Source organism: Thamnophis elegans, chromosome 17 (genome assembly GCF_009769535.1).
Source record: "Thamnophis elegans isolate rThaEle1 chromosome 17, rThaEle1.pri, whole genome shotgun sequence".
NCBI lineage: Eukaryota > Metazoa > Chordata > Lepidosauria > Squamata > Colubridae > Thamnophis > Thamnophis elegans.
In genome coordinates this window covers 6,954,710-6,972,791 of record NC_045557.1, presented here as the reverse complement: position 1 = coordinate 6,972,791, position 18,082 = coordinate 6,954,710, and the positions used below count along the sequence as shown (strand labels likewise).

Below are 18,082 nucleotides of genomic sequence, written 5' to 3'. Positions count from 1 at the left end.
ACCCGTGTGATTCACTTAACAACTGCCTGGGATTCAGTAAACAACTCTGGCTAGAGAAGGTTGTAAAACGGGGCAAAACCCAACCTTCTCTCTTAGCGACAGAAATTTGGGGCTCAGTTGTCTTAAGTCGAGGACTACTGTACTATGAGGACTTTCTTGCGCAAGGCAGTGGAAACAGAGGACAGTTTTGACCTGGGAGGGGAGCTTCCGTAGCCTCAGCCGCAGCTGGAGGTCACGGCTGGCCCACCAACCTTGGACCAGAGATCTTGGCAAGGCAAGGAACCCCCCAACGGCACCACCGGAGCAGCTACAGGTCAGGAAGAAGCCCCTTTGGTGACCTTTCCCTTTGCCAGGAGCCCCTGTCCTCTTTCGTGTGCCACTCGACGGCTTTGTCTGTATGTGTGTTTGCAAATTGGTACAGGTAAGGCCTGTTTGTGTGGGGTCCGGAAAAGCCACAGGATGGGAGGTTTCTTGGCTTCTCCCATCCGAGGAAGCCGGGATGCATCTCTTATGTTGGGGAAAGATTAAGCCAAAGAGCTTCCCTGGGACTCCCTGCCTGAGGCCCCTGCTGGATTTGCTCCCTAAAGCCCCTTTTCCTCCTGGTTTTGGACTAGAAGACCTCCAAAGTCCCTTCCAACTCTCCTGTTCTAGCCTATCCTATCCTATTTTCTATTCTATTTCTCCCATTCTATTCTATTCTGCTCCTATTTCTATTCTTTTTCTATTATTTTCTATTCTGTCTCCAATTCTATTCCCTTCTATTCTGCTCTTATTCTATTTCATTTTCTATTATTTTCGATTCTATTTCTCCTATTCTGCTCCTATTCTTTTTCTATTATTTTCTATTCTGTCTCCAATTCTATTCCCTTCTATTCTGCTCTTATTCTATTTCATTTTCTATTATTTTCGATTCTATTTCTCCTATTCTGCTCCTATTCTTTTTCTATTATTTTCTATTCTGTCTCCAATTCTATTCTTCTATTCTGCTCTTATTCTATTCCATTTTCTATTTTCTATTATTTTCGATTCTATTTCTCCTATTCTCTTCTGCTTTTATTCTGTTCTATTTTCTATTATTTTCTATTCTGTTTCTCCTTCTATTCTCTTTTGCTTTTATTCTGTTCTATTTTCTATTATTTTCTATTCTGTTTCTCCTTCTATTCTCTTCTGCTTTTATTCTGTTCTATTTTCTATTATTTTCTATTCTGTTTCTCCTTCTATTCTCTTTTGCTTTTATTCTGTTCTATTTTCTATTATTTTCTATTCTGTTTCTCCTATTCTCTTTTGCTTTTATTCTTTTCCATTTTCTATTTTCTATTATTTTCTATTTCTCCTTCTATGCTCTTCTGCTTTTATTCTATTCTATTTTCTATTATTTTCTATTCTGTTTCTCCTATTCTCTTTTGCTTTTATTCTTTTCCATTTTCTATTTTCTATTATTTTCTATTTCTCCTTCTATGCTCTTCTGCTTTTATTCTATTCTATTTTCTATTATTTTCTATTCTGTTTCTCCTATTCTCTTCTGCTCTTATTCTATTCTATTTTCTATTCTTTTTCTCCTATTCTATTCTCTTCTGTTTTGCTCTTATTCTATTCTATTTTCTATTATTTTCTATTCTGTTTCTTCTTTACCATTCCATTCTATTCTTCAGATCCTCCTTGGAATCCCATTCTGCCCTGTTCTTTCTCCCCCCTCCCCCCCCCAAAAAATTCTCCCTGCTGTTGAACCATCACCTGGGCAGACAAACCTGCAGCTGGGTTTTTCTTGGTTTTTTCTGCATTGTGTCCCCGGGGCCATCCTTTGGCCACTGGCACCTAGCAAAACCCACTGCCCCGGTTCTCCTGCGGTGCCAAAGGGAGATAAAAGTCTCCACTTTGGGTCTTTCGTCCCGATTTCTCAGACGCAGAACAGCAAATGCTCTCCCCCCCCCCCCATTTTTTTAGCCACTTTCACAGAAAATTGCTAAGCCACAGTAAATTGTCTGCCAAAAGGAAGGGCTTGAAACTCTCAGTAGCTTAAATATAGTCAGGATAGGCTGGGAAGTGCAGCACTGCAGAGCGCTTCGACTGGCTGCTAGCTGCAATTTGGCAGTTCAAATCTCTCCAGGTTGACTCAGCCTTCCGTCCTTCCGAGGTGGGTCAAATGAGGACCCAGATTGTTGGGGGCAAGAGGCTGACTCTATAAACTGCTTAGAGAGGGCTGTAAAAGCACAGAGAAGCGGTATGTAAGTCTAAGGGCTCTTGCTATTGCTATCAAGTAGGTATGCAGATGTAATTCTGTTTTGTGTGTCTGTGTGTGTTTCACACAAAATTTGAGTCCTGCTTCTACTCACTCCCTCCCCCTCCCCCCCAATATCCATCCACCAGGATTTACCAGCGACATAACTGGATTGTCTTTGCCATTTTTATTCTGGAATTGCGGCCAACGGCGCCTGGGGAAGAAGGGTGGGTGTTTTCTTCTAGCTTTCCCCTTGGAAAAGATCTGGCGTCTCCAGCGGGATTTGCAAGGAAGCCACTTCAGAGCTTTGAGGACGGAGTTTCCTCACAGGGATCTGCTGGGAAGAAGGATTTAGGGTAAGAGTTGCCGTCCGTTTTCTGGCAAAGCATTGCCCCAGGTGAGCCCTGGTTGCTAAAAACTACCCTGGGTGTTGTGGGCCGCCAGTGGCCAGCAGAGCTGGCAGCCGATTCGGACAGTGAGGAGGGTTGGGGAGGAACCTGGGCCAGTCCTGGAGTCTGGGGAAGGCTCGGATGAGGGGTCTGCGTCGGAGGCAGAGAGGGGGCCAGGGCCATATGCCAGTTATCAGCTGCCTTCGGAGTCAGACATCAGTGAGGCAGAAGAACAGCTGGAGCCTGTTCCCAGTGTGCGCATGCACAGAGTTGCCAGGCGAAGGGAACAGCTAAAGAACAGGGGTCGACTTGGGAAGAAGGCCACAAGTGGACGGTGAATGGCCCCTCCCAGAGGAAATAAAAGAGCAAAAGAAGAGGGGAGTTTGCAGGAGACACAATTAGTTCGCTTCATTGGTTCGTGACTCTCCGAGGCTCCTGGCCAAGCTCTGCAGAGATCGGCCTGGTAGCTCTCCTAGCCAGAGAAGGTCTGTGACCGTAAATCCTCCTTTGAAAGACTTTGCTGGAGGTAAAGGAGCAGAATTCACAGCATATTAATAAAAGAGGTTTTTGTCAATACTTTGTTTCATGTTCTTGGGAAGCCTCGGTCAGAACAGAGGCGGGCAAGGGGGAAACACATCCTGTCTTCAGCCATGGAGAAAGACAACGTGTGGAGGGTCAGTTTTCAGAGTGAAGTGCTACGCGTACAAATAAATAAACTTAAAAGTTGGTGTTAAACTTTATCTGCGTTTGCTGAGGGCAGAGAGAATTATAACCAACCGTTGATCACGCCTGTCCCCCCGCTTCTTAATTTTTTTCTTTTGTTTTCGGTTGAGATGATTCTAGGCCTGTTATTATGCTGTGTTATATTCTTTACATTGTTTAATTCTTTATTATTATTTAATATTCTATTTACATTCATATTCTGGTTCATGCATTCCTGTTCCTTGCTGTTCTTTTAACCCTTCCTGCCCCTGGGGGGAGGAAGGGAGGAGGCTGAGTCCTTCTGGATCTAACAGCCTGGCTTTGTGGCTTCGTCGTACAGTGGTGTGAAGGGTGAAAGTAGCACGGGGGAAATTCTGCATTCTTCTGAGAAGTGGGGAGAATTAAACCCAGAAAGCAGGGGTGAAATGCTACCAGTTTGCATGCTCCCTTGCTAGCAGGCCCCGCCCGGACGTCCTTTTGACGCTCTGCGCATGCTCACATTGCTCCCGAGCCAGTAGCAAAGGTAAGTGGGTTTCACCCCTGCCGGAAAAGCTTAAAACACTGTGCCTCTTTCATAAAACAGAAGATGCCAAAAACCGTGTCCGAAAATTGTTGGGGAGTGTTATTCTGCTCCCGCAAAATTTCCTTGTCCCTGGTTGTGAATAAAAGGAGAATAGACACGCAGGTCTTTTATATGACTTTGTCTGGCCTTAACTTACAACCACAGTTGGGCCTAGAATGCCCGTTGCTAAGCCAGGCGGTTATTAAATGAGCCGCGTCCAATTTTACAAACTGTTTTTTGCCATGTTAAGGAAAGCACTGCAGCCGTTAAGAGAATCATGCAGTTGTTAAGCGAATCTGGCTTCCTCCACTGACTTTACCAGTCATATGTTCACAAAAGGGGGGGGGGGTCACAATGACCCCGGGATGCCGCAACCGTCATAAAAACGAACCAATTGCCAAGTGCCCCGAGTTTTTGATTGCGAGACCCCTATGATGCTTCAACCGTTGCAAATACACGCCGGTTGTAAGCATCCGAATTTTGCTCACGTCACCATGGGGATGCTGCGATGGTCATAAGTGCGAGGACCAATGGTAACTCCCTTTTTCCCAGTCTCGTAGCTTCGGCCACTAAACGAATAAGGTCCGAGGCTACCTGTGCAGGCCAGGAGATCCCTTTTGCGGGGGCCTTCTGTACTATCTCTTCCCAACTTGGAGCAGCAGAGGAAACACGGGTTTTAGTGAGAGAAAAACCAGGCGAAGAAGCTGTTGGGACCAAATCACAAACATGCCTTTCCCAGGATTGCACTTTTGCACACCATGCTGGGAAATGCTTACCGCCTTCGGAGCATGGGAAGCGTGGGATCAGGCTGGAAATGAGAGGAGGGAGAGGAAGGTTCCCAGAAAGACTGATTGTCCATTCACCACCCAGATAAATAACTTTCTCAACCCAGGCAACTTTAAGACGCATGGACTCCAACTCCCAGAATTCCCCAACTGTTGTGTCTCTGAGGAGGGCTCTGTCGGAGGCAGAGGGGGTCAGGGCCGTCTGACAGTTCTCAGCTGCCTTCGGAGTCAGACATCAGTGGGGCAGAAGAACAGCTGGAGCCTCTTCCCAGTGTACGCATGCACAGAGTTGCCAGGCGAAGGGAAGAGTTAAAGAACGGGTTGACTTGGGAGTAAGGCCACAGGTGGACGATGAGTGGCCCCTCCCAGAGGGAATAAAAGACGGGCGAAAGGGGAGTGGAGTTTGCAGGAGAGACCATTAGTTCGCTTCATTGGTTCGTGACTCTCTGAGGCTCCTGGCCAAGTGTTGCACAGATCGGCCTGGCAGCTCTCCAAGCCAGATAAGGTCTGTGACTGTAAATCCTCCTTCGAAAGACTTTGCTGGATGGGAAGGAGCAGAATTCACAGACAATTAATAAAAGGGGTTTTTGTCAGGACAAGGAGTTGGCTTCAGGCTCTTGGGAAGCCTCGGTCAGCTATGCTGACTGGGGAATTCTGGAAATTGGAAGTCCACGTGTCTTAAAGTTGCCCAGGTTGGAACACGCCGCCCTAGACAGGGGCCCCAACCAGTAACTCACCGATGGGAAAAAACTTCGGCAGTTTCTCCTTATAAATTTCATCGTCCTTTTCCAGGAAAACACAGATGATAAGGCGCTCAACCTGGCCAAGATACAACCAGGATTAGCAGGAGAAGGAAGTTGGTGGAATTTCAGGATGGCATTTTCAAAATCGGGGAGGGGGGGGGGCTTCAGGCATTGCTTACAACTGGCTCCAATCCACGTGTAAAGATACTATCTCAAATTGGTGTAAGGGTTAGATAAATGACTTTTCCTTTGGGGTAGCTCTACTTACGCCAACGATTCTTAAAAAATAATTTCTCCAAGAGTTGTGTCTGGAGAGCTCAGGTTGAAGGGATTTCTAACACAGGTAAGTCATGTTTTTCACTGATGCTCTAACTTTTGTCACCAAACAAATGGATTATAAGTGGAGGACTGTTTCTATTTATCTAAAGCACTACCTCAAACTCTGTGATAGAGTTTTGCATGGGTTTACTAATCCCTTTAAAAGAATCAATTTCTCCCCCCATCCTATAGTTGGTACACAATGCCCTCCCTGCAAAGACCAGCAATTGGCTGATACGCAAATAGAGGGCTGGAAGGGACCTTGGAGGTCATCTAGTCCAACCCTCTGCTCAGGCAGAAAACCCCACACCACTTAAGACAAATGGTTATCCAATCTCTTCTTTAAAACTTTCAGTATTGGAGCATTCACAACTTCTAGAAGCAAGTTGCTCCACTGATTAATTGTTCTCACTGTCAGGAAATTTCTCCTTAGTTCCAAGTTGCTTCTCGTCTTGATTAGTTTCCACCCATTGCTTCTTGTCCTGCCCTCAGGTGCTTTGGGAAATAGCTTGACTCCCTCTTCTTTGAGGCAGCCCCTGAGATATTGGAAGACTGCTATTATGTCTCCCCTAGTCCTTCTCTTCATCAAACGAGACCTACCCAGTTCCTGCAACCGTTCTTCATATGTTTTAGCTTCCAGTCCCCTCATCCTCTTTGTTGCTCTTCTCTGCACTGTTTCTAGAGTCCCCGCATCTTTTTACATCGTGGCGACCGCAAAACTGGATATTGTATGTTTGGTGAAGAAAGGAGACCCCAGGCAGAGCCAAACTGCTGGTTTTGCCAGATCCCACCATACCTTGTCCTTGTTGTCTTCTAGCCAATTGCGTAACGTGTTGAGAACAGCCTCCGCAGCAGCGTCATTGGGGTAGCCTGTGGAGAACGCGGGGAGTTTGCTGAATATCTGGGGCGGTTAACCCTGCCCCCCCCTCTCTCTTTCCTGCCTTGGTACTTACCAAAGACCCCAGTGGAAACACAGGGAAAGGCCTGTGGGCAGAGAGAAAGATGAAGGAGGAGGTTAAGGACGGGGCTTCCCTCAAATACCGAATGATCCCAGACTTTGGCTAAAACTTTTCTCGCGCGTTACAAAGGTGAGAAAAGGAGTAAATCCGGTCTTGTGCAGGAGGGACAATAGATAACGTACCCAGAAATCGCAGTTGAATTGGTCTCGATCAGCTGTAAAATGTAAATTCTTCCATCCTTCCCTTGTAATCTCCCTTCCCCCCCCCCCATGTTTTGGATGGTGTTTTCCTCAGGGTCTCCAGTTCGAGCAGGTGGCTGGACTAGAAGACCTCCAAGGGTCCCTTCCAGCTCTGTTATTCTGCAAATGTGTTGGACTACGGTATCCGTGTCAGTGTTAAATCATGAGCCTCGAGCCAAGCTTCAAAAGAAATCCAGTCATTTATTAGGAGCAACATGTTGGCAGGTACCCAAGTGAAGCCAGCTCTGACGCCATGTAATTTACGGCCCCAATCATGATCGTTTCCCCCACCCCTTTCCTATGACAACTCGAGAGCAGGCCAGGGCTGCTTTGCGAGTTGACATTCGGTCCCCCTCACTTCCTGAAGGCCAGCTGGGCAAATTTTATTGTGTTTCTGAATAGAGCAGGAGATCAATGAGACTGGGAACAAATGAAATTGGCTGCTTACCTCCCAAGCTAAGCAGAGCTGGAAGGGACCTTGTAGGTCATCTAGTCCAACCCAATGCCCAAGCAGGAGACCCTACGCCGTTTCCGACAGAGGGAAGTCCAGTCTCTTCTTGAAAGCTTCCAGGGACGAAGTTCCCACAACTTCAGAAGGCAACTTCTGTTCCATGGGTGGATTGCTCTCACGCTCAGAAAATCTCCTTAGCAATACTTAGAAATGGATGAATTAGATCGGTGTTTTGCTACTGTGTGGAGTTCAATTCCCAGAAGCCCCTGCTGGCTGGGGGATTCTGGGAGTTGGAGTTCATCTCTCTTCAACGTAGCCAAGATCGAGAAACGCTGATCTTATTCCTCCATTTCTGAGTAGCGTTTAATGAGACAGACATCCTCACGACCTCCATGCGTTACAGACGCCAGCACCCATTGCCTCCAGCTCGAGGGACGAGCAGTGTTGGCAAGTGCTGCTGAAGGGAGGTGGGGGGACCACAAGGTGATCCGTCCCCCCCTGTTTGGTCTACTCACCACTGTCTGCAACTTGTTCTCCAGTGCAAGTTTCAAGCTGTTCTTGTAGCAGTCTGCGAGTTGGGTCTGCTGGGAGGAACTGGGCTCCCCCTGGGCGATGGGCCCCACGGTGTGAATCACAACTGGAAGGAAAAAGCGGGGTGTTGCTAGAAGCAGCCCCCGAAGCCCCCCTCCCTAAGTTGCTCACAGATCTGGGTGAGAGAGAAGCACAGACTCCCCCCCCCCCCAACCGCCTCTCATGGAGCTGAGCCAAACCGACTTTGCAGTATCCTTCAAATATTTTTACAAATTAGCAAATGAGAGCTTTAAAATAATTCTCTCCGTATCCTATGAGGGGTGTGTGTGTGTGTTTCCCCCTCCCTAAGCCACAGCCATTCATCCTGCTTTAATGGAGCCGTTCTTGGAGCCGTTCCACTTTGCTTTCATCCGGCCTGCACTTAGCCACTCACTTATCCAAGCGGCTGGATCCCTTTGTGAAAATGAAGTTTACACCCGCAAGCAAATCCAGCCTCGGAATGACGGTCATTCCCTTTGGGCTCCTTTGGCATGGCCAGATAGGAACCTTAACAAGGAACCGATCGTTACAAGCTTGGCTTCTCCCCGGCCATGGCCATCCTTTCCCCAAGTTTTGCTTCATTCCCCCCCCCCCGAGTTTCTGGAAACTCCCTTTGCTGATTGGAAGCTGCAATCCCTTTCTCTCTGTAGCTTGAGCCTCCGAGGACCAAAAAAAAAAGCCCAAATAATGTTCCTTTGGATTAAATAGATTTTAAGAAGGGGGGAAAAAAAAGCAAAGCTTTCTCTCAATCTGTTATAAATGGTTTGAAAGCTGGTAGTGTCAGCTTCGGCCATGCATGTCTCATGTATCTTGTACATTGGAAAGGAAGAGTTATTGTCTTCCCCTTTCTTGGTGCAAGATGCTTAAGAAAGCATCTGCAAATATGTGTGTGTGTGAGAGAGAGAGAGAGATTTGTGCTGATATGTTATACAAATATAACAAAGGCAAGAGTAAAAATATTGGGTTTCTGTCGTGATGGACTCTTGTGACGAGCCGATTGACAGATAATGGAAGCAGTTAGCTTCCTCCCATAATTGGGGCATACCAGGGGTTGTGACATTATATATATATATATATATATATATATATATATATATATATATATATATATATATATATATATATATATATATATATATATATAAATAAAATATAAAATAATATAAAATATAAAATATATATTATATATATGATAGATAGAATTAGATAGATGATAGACAAGCAGGCAGACAGATAAACAGATAGGAGAAAGATGATAGATAGGTAAGAGAAAGAGAAAATAGATAATATAGAGAGATGATAGGTAAGAGATATAGAGATGATAGATAAGATAAAGAACTAAATGATAATAAGATGAAATATAAAGAGATTGAGATACATAGATGATACATAAGATAAAGATGATAGATAAGATAGATAGATAAAGAGATGATATAGATAAGAGGATAGAGAGACAGATGTAAATGGAGGATGGATAGATAGGAGATAGATGATCGATAAGACATAGATAAGAGATAAAGAGAGAAGATAGATAAGAGAGAGAGATAGATGATAAGATAGAGATGATAAGATGATAAAGAGATGATACAGATGAGAGATAAGAGAGATGATAGAGATGTAGATAGAAGATTCTTCTGTGTACCTCTCTATCAATCATCTATATCAGATAGATAGATAGATAGATAGATAGATAGATAGATAGATAGATAGATAGATAGATAGATAGACTGAGATAGATAGACTGAGATAGAGAGAGAGAGAGAGAGATAGACATAGGAGACAGATAAATAGATAAGATAGATAAAAGATGATAGATAAGAGATAGATGATAGACACAGAGATGTAGATAGATGATAGATAGATAGATCGATAGATATAGGAGACAGATAAACGATAGGTAAGATAGATAAAAGAGAGATGATAGAGATAAGAGATAGATAGAGAAGATAGAGATAGATAAATATAGATAAACTCTCTTATTGGCATATTCCTCCCCTTCGGAGACCCCAGAGTAGCCCAGCAAGGATCCCAGGCGAAGGCAGCTTTGCAAATGGCGAAGGTGGTTAACAAGGCAACCTGGAGGGGGGGGGGGGGGAAGAGAGACCGAGCTCCCCAAAATCTGGACTGCCTCACCTGTTGCCTCCTAAGAGGTTGCTGATAAAGCTCAGGGTGCGAAGGCTGGCTGGGGCCACCAAGGGGCGCTCTTGAGCTACTAATGCCTTTCCTGGAAGGTAGGAAAGCTTCGTGCCCATGTCCTTCCTTTGCTATGGGGAGCCAGGCTCATGCCCTCCAGGCCTAATCGGGGAAGGGGCAGGAAGGTCGGGCCCCCTCCAGATGTCTGTCCGAACAGCCGGGCCCCTCTGCTCAGCTGCTCCCCGGTGTTTGCACGCTGGTGTGCTTGCCCATCTCCCGAGCCAGAGGTGGCTGAATGGGGGCGGGAGAAGCCCTTGCCCAGGGGAAGAAGGGGAAGCCACGGATCAAGGCACCCTTGCCCCATCTGAGTGGGGGGGCATCCTAACCTCGGTTTGGGAGAAAAACATTGAGTGTTGGGGCTGGGCAGTAAAGCCTTGGGGTGCCTAACATCAGATTTGTCACTGGAAGGCAAAATAAATGACAAAACCACAGCTAAGACGCTGAGCTTGTCGATCAGAAAGGTCGGCAGTTTGGCGGTTCGAATCCCTAGCGCCGTATAACGGAGTGAGCTCCCGTGACTTGTCCCAGCTTCTGCCAACCTAGCAATTCGAAAGCAGGTAAAAAATGCAAGTAGAAAAATAGGAACCACCTTTGGTGGGAAGGGAACAGCATTTCGTGCGCCTTCGGCGTTGAGTCATGCCAGCCACATGACCACGGAGACGTCTTCGGACGGCGCTGGCTCTTCGGCTTTGAAACGGGGATGAGCACCGCCCCCTAGAGTCGGGAACGACTGGCACAGATGTGCGAGGGGAACCTTTATCTTCACCTAGCCTGTTTTTGATGGCTGAGTTTGTCAAACCCTGGTGCATTAATAAACGCACAGAAATGTGTTAACACTCCAAGCCATAAAAAAACCTAATTTATAAACTCTTGAAGCCTCCGCATTTGACTTGCTGATTGCCACAAGACCAGGTAAGTGTGTAAATCCAGCCGTTTTGATGGATAAATAGATTGAGCCCAACTGCTGGATTTGCCCGAGCCCTCAAAGAAACCATGGGGATTGAATTCCCACTAAGCACCAACTTTTGAAAAGGGAGAGTGGCGAGTGTCAGCTTCGGTGGTGTCCTTGCAAAAAAAAAATAGCCATGCTAAAAAAGTTTGGGCCTGCAGCTCTTTCGTGATGGGAGGGAAACAAGGGACAGGCGGGGGTGGGGGGTGGGGGGTTGTGATGGTTCTGTATTGGAAAAAGTAAGGCCTTTGGGGCAGGGAAGCCTTCAGAAGGAGACTTGCAGGCTGGAGTCTGATGTTCGCTCAAAGAAACGGGTGTTTTTTAAGAGTGGGGAGGGGGGGGAATCCAAATTAGAAAGAAAAATATCTGCCTTGTTAGTCGGTTATTTGCAAGGGAATCGATTTAATCTCATGGATTGCTGTGTCTGCTGGAAGGGAGGTTGTAGGGGGGGGAAGAAAGGAAAAATAAACCTTCACTCTTGTTGAAAGAGACAGAAGGGAAAAAAAGAAGGAAAGAAATTAGCAGCCGAAACAGTCAAGGTGGGGGGGGGAAGGCAGGCAGCCTGGCGTGAAATTCAATTATAAGGTGGGGAGGTGGGCAAGGAAGCCAAGAGAGGGGGGGGGGAAACCAGCAAGGAGTTAAACGTGAAGATGCTTCTCAAAAACAAGTTTTAAAGTTTTTGTTGCCGTTAAGGGCTCCGTTCCCAGGACATATTCACCCCACCCCCCAAAAGCTGGCAATGTTAAAAATTGGGTGACTGTGCTCCTGAGCACGTCCAAAGTGCATTTTTCACCCATGAGCCGGGCAAAGGGGGCTGAAGCTCCCCTCCCCCCTTAAAGCATCCGCATGTGTGTTTTTAACCAGTGGTGAGTATTGAGTTGCTGTGGGTTTCCAAACAAGGCTTTGTGGCTTAGCATGCTGAGTCTATTGTGGTTTATTTGATAAACCAAATCACGCCTTACAATGTGTGGGTGTTAACAAGAGTCTGATCCCCCCCCCCTGCTTTGAAGCTCTTTGGGGTGACTAGCAAGCCCCATCATTGAGTTTCTCCACCCTTTTTCTGGCTGCGGTGTGTGTGTGTGTATGTGTGTGTGTGACCCAACACAATTTCCCTTTTTTCCAAGGTCTCAAAAGCCTGGCCTAAGATTAAAACTAACCACTTTTAACCTGGGATTACACCTGACAGCCTTCCTGAGGCCCACTGGAGCCAAGTTGGGTAACAGTGGGGGGTTTCCTGCAAGCAGGTATAAAAAGAGTGGATAGAAAAACAAAAAAGGGAGGGAGGGAGGGAAGAGGGAGGGAGGGAAGAAGGGAGGAAGGAAAAGATTAATAGGTGGGAAGGAAGGAAGAGGGAAGGAAGGAAAATAGAGGAATGAAAGAAGAAAAAGGGAAGGAAGGAAAATAAATGAGAGGAATGAAGAAAAAGGAAGAAAGGAAGGAAAATGAGAGGAATGAAAACAGAAAGGAGGGAAGGAAGGAAAATAAATGAGAGGAATGAAAGAAGAAGAGGGAAGGAAGGAAGGAAGGAAGAGATGAAGAAAGAAAAATGAGAGAATGAAAAAGAAGGGAGGGAAGGAAGGAAAATAAATGAGAGGAATGAAAGAAGAGGGAAGGAAGGAAAATGAAAGGAATGAAGAGAGGGAGGAAGGAAGGGAAATAGAGGAATGAAAGAAGAGGGAAGGAAGGAAAATGAAAGGAATGAAGAGAGGGAGGAAGGAAGGGAAATAGAGGAATGAAAGAAGAAAAAGGGAGGGAAGGATGGAGAGAAGGAAGTGTTGAAAGGCTTTCTTGAGCATTTAAGGAACATCCTAAGATCCTCCCCCCCCCCGTGCCCATCCGGATTGTCCATGGGGGGGGGCACTGTGGCCCCAAAAGCCCCACCATCACCAGCCCTGCCTCCCAGCCCAGTGGCAAAGCAGGTTTGCTTAAACTATGATGATCTCTTGGCATAACCATGATTTTAGGCGTGGTGGGGGTCAGTGGTGGGAGACGTGGTGGGCGCTTCAGGCTCAAGGGAAGCCAGGTAGCCCCTTCCCCACCCAGAATCCCCCTCCCTAGGGGGCGTGGGCTCCTTCCACTCGGGGCGTGGCTTCTGACATGTGGCATAGCATATCTGCCTCCCCCCATCAATCATCTCACCTGTAAAGCAAAATCACCCAAGTGGAGGAGGGGTGGGGAACCAGGCCATCCCTCCCCCACCCGTCCACCAGGGCTCCTGCTGTACCTGTCAAGTACCCCCCCCCCCATCTTGAAGGGCAAAGGGAGGGTCTGGAAGGGGCATCCCCTTTGGCTGCGGCCCACCCATCCACCTTGCCAGAAGAGATGCTCCGTTGGGAAAGACAGGTGCTCAGTTCCCCATATCGTCCCCCCCCCTTTCCTCTTGTCTTCTCCTTCAGCCCCCCCCCCCTTTCTCTCTCTCTCTCTCTCCCTGGCAAGGCAAGAGGGCAGGGTGACTCGAAGCTGCTGCCAGAGGAAACGGTTCCTGCCTCTGTTGCATGTTAAGCACCTTCCGTGACGTGCCTGGAATGCGGAGGCCGTCAGAGAGGTCGGCATGGAGCTGCCACCGAGGGGGTGGGGGGCGAAGGCAGAGAAGGACCTTTGCTGGGGGGGGGAGGGGGCAGGCAGGTCCTCCCTGGCAAGATCGGGCTGCTTCCCGTGCCCACTTTAGAGAGCCAAAGCTTGGGGGGGGGGCTTCCTTTCCATCAAGGTGGCATCCGGTCCCCCGTTTTTAGATGGAGGAGGGCAGGAAAGGTTTGAGCGGGAGGGCATTTGAGGAGGGGGGGGATGTTACAGCTCTTTCTAGCAATGTCATTTTCCTTCTGTGCTTATTATACAATTGTATCACAGCGGCCAGTTGTTTCGCCGGATTTGGCATTGGTTACTAGTCGGGCCCCACCAGGGGCCTAGGACGTCGTAACGTATTTCCGTAATATGCGTGCAGATCCAAGCAGTGCGGCTTTTTGCATTTGACTGATGGTGATTTTGTCAATTTTTAACTGTTTTAAATGTAATTCCAGTGCTTTTGGAATAGCACCCAGTGTGCCAATTACCACTGGAATTACCACTGCTGGTTTGTGCCATAGTCGCTGAATTTCAATTTTTAAGTCCTGGTATTTTGCGATTTTTTTCATGTTCCTTCTCGGCGACCCTGCTATCACCTGGTATTGCGATGTCTATTATTATTATTATTATTATTATTATTATTATTATTATTATACAATCTATATTTATCCTATCTATCTATCTATCTATCTATCTATCTATCTATCTATCTATCTATCTATCCATCCTACCTACTTTTTATCTATCCATCCATCCATCCATCCATCCATCCATCCATCCATCCATCCATCCATCCATCCATCCATCTATCTATCTATCTATCTATCTATCTATCTCCTGTGAGTCCCTTGGACTGCAAGGCCATCCAACCGGTCAGTCCTGGAGGAGATCCACCCTGACTGCTCTTTAGAAGGCCAGATCCTGAAGAGGATACTCAAAGGCTTTGGCCACCTGATGAGAAGGAAGAAGGACTCCCTGGAGAAGAGCCTCATGCTGGGAACGATGGAGGGCAAAAGAAGAAGAAGGGGACAGCAGAGAAGGAGGTGGCTGGATGGAGTCACCGAAGCAGCCGGCCTGAGCTTCAATGGGCTCCAGAGGATGGGGGAGGACAGGAAGGCCTGGAGGAAGGTGGTCCAGGGGGTTGCGATGGATCGGACACGACTTCACAACTCACAACAGCAACATCCGTCTCCAAGGCCGCCCAGCCAGATTCCTTGTTTCCCCAACAAAGATGCCCTCCCTCGCTCACTTAGCCGCTGATGAACTCCGAGCTGTATTTACGAGCCTCTGATTAATACGCATCTGCCTCATTTGCTTAATTCCTTTTTATTAAGAATTAAGCAAACGACTTTGAACACGGAGGAGGCCAATTTCCCCTTGCTCTCCGCAAAGGGGACGGTGGAGGCGAAAATATTCCCTTCGCCTTTTTTTATTATTATTATTCCTTTGCCCCCACCTTGCCGTGCCTCCGAGATACAATCCCACTTGGGGAGGGGGCTTCGGTTTGGATCACTTTACAAGTCACCAGAGTCACGACAATATTTTAACTCCAATATTTGGGAGTTATTTTAACTCCCAACTCCAGAAAGGAGGACACGGGGCCAAATCTGAGGGCTAGTTTGTTTTAGAGGGGAGAGTCTTTCGGCTAGAAGAAGCTATCCTTCTGTGCGCAAGGAGTCCTCGACTTATGCCCATAATGGCGCTTGCCCATCATGGCCATAAATCGAGGCGCCCACCTGACCAACCCAATTTCATGACCTTTTGTTTCGTATCTGTTGTTAAGGGGGTGCTGTGTTCACTCTGGGCCGGGTTGTTGGCTGAAAACTGGAAATAAATACTGTCCCCTCCCCCTCCCCTGGCAAAAATGGCTTAAAGCGAAGTCATGTGATGGTAAAGACAACGCAAACAGCCATTAAGCCACAATGAGCCACGGCGGCGCAGTGGTTAGAGTGCGGTACTGCAGGCGACTTCTGCTGCCTGCCGTTCGCCTGCCGTTCGAATCTCACCAGGCTCAAGGTTGACTCAACCTTCCGTCCTTCCGAGGTGGATAAAATGAGGATCCAGATTGTTGGGGGGGCAATATGTCGACTCCACCCTTTGTAGCTGATGCCCCTCCCCTCTCGAAGCTCCACCCTCTGCAGCTGATGCCCTGCCCCTGCTAAAGCTCCACCCTCTGTAGCTGATGCCCCACCCCTCTTGAAGCTCCACCCTCTGCAGCTGATGCCCTGCCCCTGCTAAAGCTCCACCCTCTGTAGCTGATGCCCCACCCCTCTTGAAGCTCCACCCTCTGCAGCTGATGCCCTGCCCCTGCTAAAGCTCCACCCTCTGTAGCTGATGCCCCACCCCTCTTGAAGCTCCACCCTCTGCAGTTGATGCCCTGCCCCTGCTAAAGCTCCACCCTCTGTAGCTGATGCCCCACCCCTCTTGAAGCTCCACCCTCTGTATCTGATGCCCCACCCCTCTTGAAGCTCCACCCTCTGTATCTGATGCCCCACCCCTCTTGAAGCTCCACCCTCTGCAGCTGATGCCCCGCCCCTGCTGACGATGCTCTACCCTCTGCAGCCATGCTGATGCCACCCTGCCAAGGCCACCCCTGCCACCGTGGGCCAGACAGGGACAGCCGAAGGGCCGGATGTAACCTGTGGCTCATCAAACAGCCAGGTCTGGGTTCTATGAATTGCAGTCCGAAAAGATCTTCCCTTTTTATGCACTTGTCCTGGGCTGCTTTTAGAAGGAAGCTGGAAAAATGAGGTGCGTCCGGATGCCCCACACCGACATATCTATCCAGTGAAACTGACAAGGCCACGCGCCTGCACTGTCAGTGGCATCAGAGAGCTGACAAAACAGGGGAAGGAAATGAACAGGGACACGAGGAAAGGTGTGTTCTATCTGTGACCGTAACCTTGCCAATTTCATTACTGACAGAAAGCAGGGCAAAGTGGGGCGGGGGGGGGGGAAGGAGGAGGCGACAGAAACAGTTTCTCAGCTCCGGTCAGTTTCACCGCAACTATTCTCAATTCTGCACAATTCAGTAAACTGGGTATGTGATCCGCTTTCCTGCTTGGTTGTCAATCAAAGCGCCTTTAACCTCTTGTGCAGAGAGATATCTCAAAAATGATTTTCTGAGCTTTAATCTGATTCTCTTTGCAGCCTCACTGTCTAAGAGCTACAGGAAGGCCTCGACTTATGACCGTAATGGACCCTGCCCAGTAAGCCATGATGGTTATAAAACAGGTCACCGAGTAGCCAGTTTCATGACATCTTCCTGGAGACAGCCTGTAGGCCATTAAGTGAATGCCACAGTTGTTAAGCAAGTCATCTGTTCGCAAGGGGGCCTGTTTTTGCCTAAAAGTGGAAATAAATACCTTTTTTTTTTTTTGCAAAAATGTAAAACGTGGTCACATGACCGTGGGACGCTACCAATAGCCACCGATGCCCCAGCCCTCGGTTGCCTAATGATGGGAGGAGGAAAAGATTGCTGACTGGGGAATTCTGGGAGTTGAAGTCCACCCATCTTAAAGACGCCTGGGGTTGAGAAACAATATCCGAGAGCGTTGTTTATGCTGTCAAACCCCTTTCAGAGTTAGCCAGCTCTGAACTTTTAGCTAGGATTTGTCCTCCTCTGATACAGAGCCGTGATTCGGGGTCCTGAGTTCAAGAGTGAAAAAATAAAATTGTAGCCGCTGTTTTCAAGGTTAAAACCTGACTCTGTTTCTTGATTCCCTCCTTGAACGGATCTATACAATATACAATAGCAGAGTTGGAAGGGACCTTGGAGGTCTTCTAGTCCAACCCCCTGCCTAGGCAGGAAACCCTATACCACTTCAGACAAATGGCTATCCAGCATCTTCTTAAAGACCTCCAGTGTTGGGGCATTCACAACTTCTAGAGGCAACTTCAGTTCCACTGATTAATTGTTCTCACTGTCAAGAAATTTCTCCTCAGTTCTAAGTTGCTTCTCTCCTTGATTAGTTTCCATCCATTGCTTCTTGTTCTGCCCTCAGGTGCTTTGGAGAATAGCTTGACTCCCTCTTCTTTGGGGCAACCCCTGAGATATTGGAACTCTGCTTCAGAACTCTGGAGTTTCCCACCTCTTTTTTCTCCCTCTGGCAGAATTCAAATGAATCGCCTACTCGTCCCTTCAGCTGGCAAGCTGCTTTTACTCACATCTAGCTGGGAGACGGTACCCACAGGAGATCTTTGCTTTCCCGGTCTCGCAACCGTTCAGGCTCCGGCATTCCTCTTTCAGCAAAGGTCCCGCCGCGCGGTGGATGCATCCGTCCACTGTGAAAGGGATGAGAAGGGAAAAAAACACACAAATGCACACATCGTCAAAATAATAATATTGCAATAATCAGGTGATGCATGAATGGAGGAGAAACAGCTAGGAAAAAGTAGTGAAATATCGCAACTTGCAAATGGAATTTGAACGACTATGGAGG

The 18,082-nt window shown here is 47.6% G+C and overlaps 1 protein-coding gene across 4 annotated transcripts in view; it reads right to left on the bottom strand.

The window, feature by feature from the left end:
• Window positions 1-2,386: 2,386 nt before the first annotated feature.
• MACROD1 (mono-ADP ribosylhydrolase 1) overlaps window positions 2,387-18,082 on the bottom strand; it is a 170,839-nt gene continuing 155,143 nt past the window's right edge. For 3 of the 4 annotated variants that reach the window (XM_032234055.1, XM_032234058.1, XM_032234059.1), the window contains 6 exons: window positions 17,808-17,924; window positions 7,882-8,003; window positions 6,671-6,701; window positions 6,514-6,587; window positions 5,394-5,475; window positions 2,387-2,555 (listed from right to left, as the gene is read on the bottom strand). In XM_032234055.1, coding sequence (XP_032089946.1) covers window positions 2,518-2,555; window positions 5,394-5,475; window positions 6,514-6,587; window positions 6,671-6,701; window positions 7,882-8,003; window positions 17,808-17,924 — 464 coding nt within the window. In that variant the 3' untranslated portion in view covers window positions 2,387-2,517. The remainder of the gene's footprint in view (window positions 2,556-5,393; window positions 5,476-6,513; window positions 6,588-6,670; window positions 6,702-7,881; window positions 8,004-17,807; window positions 17,925-18,082) is intronic. The other variant, XM_032234057.1, reaches the window with a different exon arrangement.